The sequence below is a fragment of the Caenorhabditis remanei genome, chromosome III, assembly GCF_010183535.1.
Source record: "Caenorhabditis remanei strain PX506 chromosome III, whole genome shotgun sequence".
NCBI classification, from domain to species: domain Eukaryota; kingdom Metazoa; phylum Nematoda; class Chromadorea; order Rhabditida; family Rhabditidae; genus Caenorhabditis; species Caenorhabditis remanei.
Genome location: NC_071330.1, coordinates 8,008,873 through 8,016,116, shown reverse-complemented (window position 1 = coordinate 8,016,116; position 7,244 = coordinate 8,008,873). Strand labels below are relative to the sequence as shown.

The 7,244-nt window shown below is 36.1% G+C and overlaps 2 protein-coding genes across 2 annotated transcripts; both read left to right on the top strand.

Moving 5' to 3' along the window:
• Window positions 1-1,038: 1,038 nt before the first annotated feature.
• On the top strand, window positions 1,039-2,467 carry GCK72_009889 (uncharacterized protein; the record flags this gene model as incomplete). Its single annotated transcript, XM_053727581.1, has 3 exons — window positions 1,039-1,190; window positions 1,806-1,899; window positions 2,315-2,467. The coding sequence occupies 3 exons, from the start codon at window positions 1,039-1,041 to the stop codon at window positions 2,465-2,467; spliced, it is 399 nt and encodes a 132-aa protein (XP_053587158.1).
• A 305-nt stretch (window positions 2,468-2,772) lies between these two features.
• GCK72_009888 (uncharacterized protein) lies at window positions 2,773-3,046 on the top strand (the record flags this gene model as incomplete). The annotated part of the gene is made up of 2 exons (XM_053727580.1): window positions 2,773-2,978; window positions 3,025-3,046. 2 exons carry the CDS (start codon window positions 2,773-2,775, stop codon window positions 3,044-3,046), a joined length of 228 nt encoding a protein of 75 aa, XP_053587157.1.
• Window positions 3,047-7,244: the final 4,198 nt, after the last annotated feature.

Genomic DNA, 7,244 nt, shown 5'->3' with positions numbered 1-7,244 from the left:
TAGTTTCCAAAAAGTTCAGCAGAGTATGGTGCTCTACCTACTAGATACTTTGACTTTTCGAACTTCAAACGTCAAAAATAGAACACGATAAGGTGAAAAACTTCAATTAAAAAAGAGTTTCGTTGATACTCAAACCGTTATCGCTATCAGCCAAACATGGATTGTATTGCCAACGAAAAGAACAAACGACATAAATTTCCCGGTGTTTAAAGAAAGGAGAACCTTCCGATGTTTCCTGAAGAGTTCCCGTTGAGCCATTGGACATTGACAGCCGTGTGTCTTCAATATGAGAGACAGTGGAGAATAACGAGATGAAGAGATAAATGAGAAAGGTTGAACATATCAAAGTTGCACGGAGAAAAGAGCGGATATCAGTCAATTGTAGATCATCAAAGTCATAGCAATCAAATCAAAAGATATTTCAAAAAAGCAATGTTTAATGGGATAAGATGAAAAATGATAGGAATTGATACGAAGTTTAAAGAATGTTATTTCTTTCAGGGAAATCTAGAAAACAGAATGACGAAATCTGAAAATGTTCCACATTGAAACATAGTTCATTATGAGTTGAAGCATCTGTAATAGTTTTCAATATTTCAAAAGAGATGCCTTGATTTACTGTGTCTACCGTATTCCTACAGTACTCTTCTTTTTCTGTGTTGCTTTTCTCCCAAGCGCTACTTCAACAACAGTTCTCTTTATCATAACAGGATCTGAAATTGAGTTCAAAAACTAATAAAATCTTGAAGCTCCGCCCATTACTGGCGGCACTTCACGTGGTTATCAATCTCTTTTCAGTACTCAATAACTGATAAGAGCACACGCTTTATATTCCTTCTTTCTTTGTCAATCACCACTATCTCTATTCTGTTTTTCACTCCATCTTTCTCTTCAATGGTCATTCTTTTTCAATCCGATTTTACTTTTTATTGTTTGCAGTCTTCGATTGATATATTCAATAATTCTCTTTTTGCAATTCTCCATCTGCCTCATCTCATGGCTAGTTCTTAAGGTGCCCAAAGTATTTCCAGAATCGAAATGTCAACTCTCCTTGCTCTCTTCAGACGTCTACTTTTCCGTCGTCGAGCCACCACTGACAAAGCTTCAGATGAAAGTGGAAAATCTCAAAAGACCAGAACAAAATCTTTGATTATTCCAGCTTCAAATAACTCGATTCGCGAAAAGAATAGGCAAGTTTCGAGATGATTCACTGAATGTTTTATCAAACTTTCTTCTGATAACATAATCTTTTTCTATTTCGAAATCGCCATTAATAGAAAAAATTTAAGTAAAATGCGATGACGTGGTTTCCGATAATTAGTTTCCAACTGTTCTCAGATGATTTAATTTCTAAATTAGGATTTTGTGATGAGAGTTAAAATGTGTTTCTTATCAGTCGTCACAACGTCAGATGAGAAGAAAGTACGATAGAAAAGTGTGCTGAAAACAACTCAAAGATCATCTGTATTAAAAATTGAAAGATTGATTCAAAAAGCACAGTTCAAGATTTTCCGTTTTGAAAAAAAGACAGTCTTTCGCCTCGATGATCGTTTTTCTTTAATTTTTGACCCCGGTGTTCCTGATCATTTCTTGTTTAATGGTAGCCAACTTTCTTCTGATAACAGAAGAAGAAGTAGACGACACATTATAAAAATTTTGTGCGACGAAATGTGAAACTTTTCACCTCGAGGTCGTTTTATACCTTTTGATAACACACGTTTTATCCAATTTTAAAACTGATCTTTGAGTTGTCGACTTTGTACACAAGTAGGTCAAAAAGAAGAAAATACTGGTTTTGTTTTCAGAATCCAAGTGAAACGTGGTTCACAAGTAGTTATTCGAAACCGGAGTCAAAGTGTAACAGTGGAGAGAAAACATGTCAGCAGAAGCACTGATAAAGTAAGTTATTACGAATTCGGAGGGGAGTTATGAATCATCGAAATGATGATCAACAACTACTGATTCAGCAGAAAAGTCACGGGGTTAGGTGTGGTACTTTGTGAGTACAAAAATTGAGTTTTTGAGGGTTGATGATAAGTGATGATAGCATAAACTTTATGCAGTGAATAACGAATAAGACGAGGACAAACAAAGTAGGAATTGATAGAAACTGTAGCCGACTTGGAGTCTAGACTTTCGCTTTTTTTGTGGGTAAAGTTAGTGATCTGAAATGTCTAACTGGGAGCTTTAACTAATGGAATATCTGGACAGAAACTTGATTTTTAATTGATTTTTGATTGGGATCTATATGTTATGCATTTGCAAAAGTTCTCATGGGTCCCATATGCGGATCTTTTGAAATCTATATTTTTAGCAACAATCGCCATCCACACGTCGTCAATCTCATTTCACAATCCATAAATCTGGCAACAATCTGCCAACAAGTCTCGCTCCAACTCTCACTTCAAGCTACCGTTCTCGAGCTGCATCTGCTTCGAAACCAACTATAATTTATATTCATTCTTGAGATCTTTAAAAAATTCTTTTTTCTTTACTTGACAGTTCAATTTATCTTCGAAAATCGATTGATCTCGCAACGGGTTTTTGTTTATTTTTCTTCTGTTTTTGATTCAATTTGAAAATCTAAATATTATGAAAGATTTCAAGATACAATGGTTCAAATTAACCCACACACACACATCATCCAATCACAAGGTCAGAAATTTGAGCACAATTTGTGATCCATTGTTTGTTTACTCAGCACCAAACTGAGCAAACACAAGAGCCTTTTCTCATTTTTTAGCGGTTCTTTTCATTTCAAAGTCCTCACCAATGCTACCTTTCGGCTTTCTTCTTCGACGTCTTCTTGGCGGAAGAAGACGTCGTCGTAATCATAATTGTTGTGAAGACGTGACTTATCGAACTGTCTATGTAATGCCCGGGACTCAACAACCTGGGTTTAATGACCCTCCACCTGCATATTATCCTCATGACCCAGCACTTCAACAAGCTTATTATCCACCACAAAAAGGAGGAAGGTTCGTTTTCTTTACAGTGAATCTTCCCTTATTCAAACTTTTCCAGAAGACGTCGAAGTGGCAGATAGTCTTTGAAATATAAAAATAATTGATTTAAATTAATTGAATAAATAATGATTGTTTTTGTTCTTTCTTCTAGTACATGGTAGATGTATTCAAGAGATACACGTGTTGAATGTTTTTCTGATAATCCAGGTTTTATCTAATTAGATTCAGTTCAAAATTTAAAGTAGCATTGATTTTGACTCTGATCGGCTGAATCAGAAAACTGAGCACGATATTTGTGCTCCCGTGTCACATTGTCCTAAAAGTGTGAACAAAACTCAAAGTCTCCTCCTTCTTCTCATCTCATATAAAACTCAATTCTATTCTGATTATATATCATTTTCAAAATGGTTTTCATTATTCATATTATTCGAAGAATTTTCCGAAAACGTCGTCGTACCAGGGAGAATGAGCAGCCAACTCAAATTGTCTATGTTAACGGACAGCCTCAACAGCAACCGGTTTACAATCAGGAACCTTCTCGGTATGTTTGAGTTTTGGTAAATTTCTGATATCTCAATTTTTGGCTGAATATGACCGTACCGTCTTAGTTTTCCATTTCGTGGTGTGTCCTATGGCAACACTCTTATGATAATACTAAAATATTTGGAACAAAGTATGCTGACTTCAAAAAAATAATTGTACTACAACTTAATGAAACATTGAGACCATCAGACGGTCTGTTACAGTCACAGTTTTATCAAATGAGATATCAGTTGCAATGCAATGAGTATCGGCACAATAAATACTTTTTTACAATTTTTTTTTCAGAAGAAGAAATAGACGGCGGTGAGTTCGTGTGGTTGGCTGGTCTTTGTATATTTATATTTGCACATCATTCTTCCATGACTTTTCAAATAAATTATTTCAAGTCAATCCCAAATTTCAAACACATGTGAAGAAACAGGCAGCCACTATTTAATACTCTCTCTCTGATTCGAAAATTACAGACACGAGATCTTTGATTTAGATGACGTCCAAAGTGAATGTTACAAGTATTGATGTAAACCGAAATGTAAACAAACGTTCTGAATGCTCCGCCTACTGTTATCGGACACTTTTTAAACTCATTATTCGTTTCAAAACTCCATTCTATTCTCAAATTTTTTCCTTTTTTCTGCATGAATTTTAGTATTGGTTTTATTCGAAGACTAATCAGAAGACGTCGTCGGAAGAGAGAATCACAAGAAGCGGCTGCTAATCAGAATAAGACTCAACAGGAATCTGAAAATAATCAAAACAACAACAATCAGCCACCTCCTTCGGTAAATCAAAGATCATGAAATGGAAAAATGTGAGTTTGAAAAAGGTAAAGAAATGTTCGATCCATCTGATATTATTTCAGATTTTGAACTACAGAGCTTTATCTTCTTTTTTCAAATTAACATCAAGATTTAAAATTAACTTTTTCATTAGCCAATGACCGAAATTAGCTAGCTCAATCTTCCTCACGCTTCAGCTGCAAATATTAATTCAAATAAAATTTTTATTAGAAAAATTAAGAACGACACACACACACACAGAAGCAGCGAAGATTGATACATTCTTGGGGGTAAGAAGCTATTGTTTTCCTCTTTTTTAAAAATAATTTTTTGTCGAAGTTCCAATTATAATAACTATCACAGGGGGAGTTGTTGGGCTATTTTGCATTTTGAAGTTGGCCACGTGGCAATATGTTTCTTGTCAGAAGAAAAAATGGAAAAATGAGAGAAGTTTTTTGGGGGCAGGGCGGTTTAGAAATGAGCAAGTTAAAGAGGTTGATGGGAGGAAACATGAAGGATTAGAAGAAAAAGAAAGAGCTTTTGAGGAAAGAAAGGGGGGATGAATTATACTTTGCTGAGCTGTACACGATCATTACTGTAGCATGTTTGACAGTGAAGACGACCGTCTCGGACACGAACATCAGCTCCAGTGGCTCCCGATCCTGGAAAAGTTTATAGTAAGAAAGTGAAACTTTTTTTGGCAGAACTAACCAAGAGAAGTTTTGCAAACGTAACATTTGAAACAAGCAAGATGATAGAAAAGGTTCAAACTTTCGACAATCATTGCAGCTCCACGGCCTGAAAATAGATAGAAATTGTTGAGATCCATGAGAAAAAAGTCTGAAAATGAGGAAACGCACCGAGTTCTTCGTTACAATGAGCACATCGATGTTTTCCACTAACTGCCACTACCGTATCTTCTTTTTGAGATTGACTTTGAGATTGACTCTGAGTTTGCATTTGTGTCTGGGTCTCCTCTCTTCTCATGTTATTTCTCGCAACTGGCACTGGATATGTTCTCTCTTCAACTCGACTGTACTCATCTCTTTCATATTTTTCAGTGATGACTGGAGGTTCAACTGGCGGCATACTGTACTCCCGGTCTCTCAAATACTCTCTCTCCCTTTCTTTTTCCATTCGACGGCTGATATAAGTTGGAAGATTACTGAAATTTTCAGTATAGATGGCGCTTTCATAGCATATATGAGATACCTAAGAGAAGCAGACGTGGCAGCGATTCCACGACGATCATTTGAATTTCCAGGAGCAGGTTGACGTTGTTGATTGATGACGTCACGCCAGTCACGAGACTCCTGAATCATATAGGTACACATGCTAATGGTGACGCTGTGATGGAAATTGTGAATAGGGAAAAATAAACATAATCTAGGGAAAATTCCTATATTTTTGTAATGCCTGAATATTTAAATGAAAAATCGAGTAATAACTACTTCTGAACTCAAAACTGTCAATTTTTAAGCTCAACGCATTTTTCTTTTCTTGAAAATTTAGAGAGTGATAGTTAGTAATCTATGTGTATAATTCTAAGTCACACAAAACAAATATGAACTAATCCAGCACTTTTTCATAAATCTTCGTTGTCGTTGTCACTTTTGTATCTTCTTGTTGCTCCTCCCATTTGTATGTATTTCTTACGAAATCCAGATCTTGCGGGTTCGACCTTCCATAGTCTCTCTGAATCTGAATATCGTGAATCCGTTCGCGAGGAGCACGAACGTGGTTTCCGGAACGATCGTAGAATCGATGTGTTACTCCACTAACATCATCAATATCAACGTCATCTGGAACATCGTCGTATCTTGGAAGACGTGATGGCTGTTGGCTTCTTGATCTTTGAGAAGCTACTCCATACGATCCAACAGTATGAAACTCGTCAAATTGACGTGGAATCTGTTGACGATGACGTCTCATTGAAGAGTAATTCTCTTCAATTTCTTCGTCTTCCTCTTCAGAATATCTTTGATATGACGTTTTCTGATTTGGAATTTGAAGCGATTCTGTTGAATAGAATCGTCTTGGTGGAGGACGTTGTGCAGAATCGGAATCAGATTGATGGTAGTAGTTGTGAGATGACTTTTTGAGAGCACTTCTTAATGGTGATGATTCTCGTGAGGTCTGCAAGATTTGGGCATGTGTGAATGATTATTTTGAAAATTGATTAGAAAAACACAACGATATATTAGAAGAGGAGGGAACTCCTCGTTCATAAAAGATGCATCAAAGAAATGTTAATTCGTGAAAATCCATGTTAATAGAGGATAACAAAACAGGAACATGCAGTCTTGAAATGACTGAAACTTTCTTACTTATTTCACTTTACCTTTTTAATTAACTATTGAAAAGCGAAAACTAACAAATCGATAGGACAGAGGGAAACAGGGGAAATAAGGGAAAGTAACCAAAAAACGACTGAAAAAGGGAAAAAAGACTCACCACCGGCAACTTTTCGACAACTTCTTCTCCATCAGAATACTCGTTTTTCCACTGATTTGCACCCTGAAAACAGTTGGAAATGGAAGGTTTCAATAAATTATCGGATTGAGAATTCAGGTTCTGAACTAGGAATTAGGTCACAACATTCAATCTGTTGAATTCGTGGAAGAAAATGAAATGTTCTGTGAATTCGAAAGATTCTTCTCACCCAAGAAACAATATTTGTTTTTACGTGCAAGTTCTACCCTTTCGGAAAACGCACATCCTCCTTTTATTTCAACAAATAAACATTTGAATGAACATGATCGGGAGGAGAAAAAAAAGACAGAGAGAAATGGAAAATGGAAGTGGCAAAATGTGGAAAACTATTCGAATGCGCAGAGCGAAAAACGAGGAATCACATTGTTTACATCGAATTGGTACGTTTTTTGCACTGATCACTCGTTGTTTTTCAGTTCACGAAGAGATTTACACAACAGTTTGTAGGTTTTGTAATTCTGCTTTT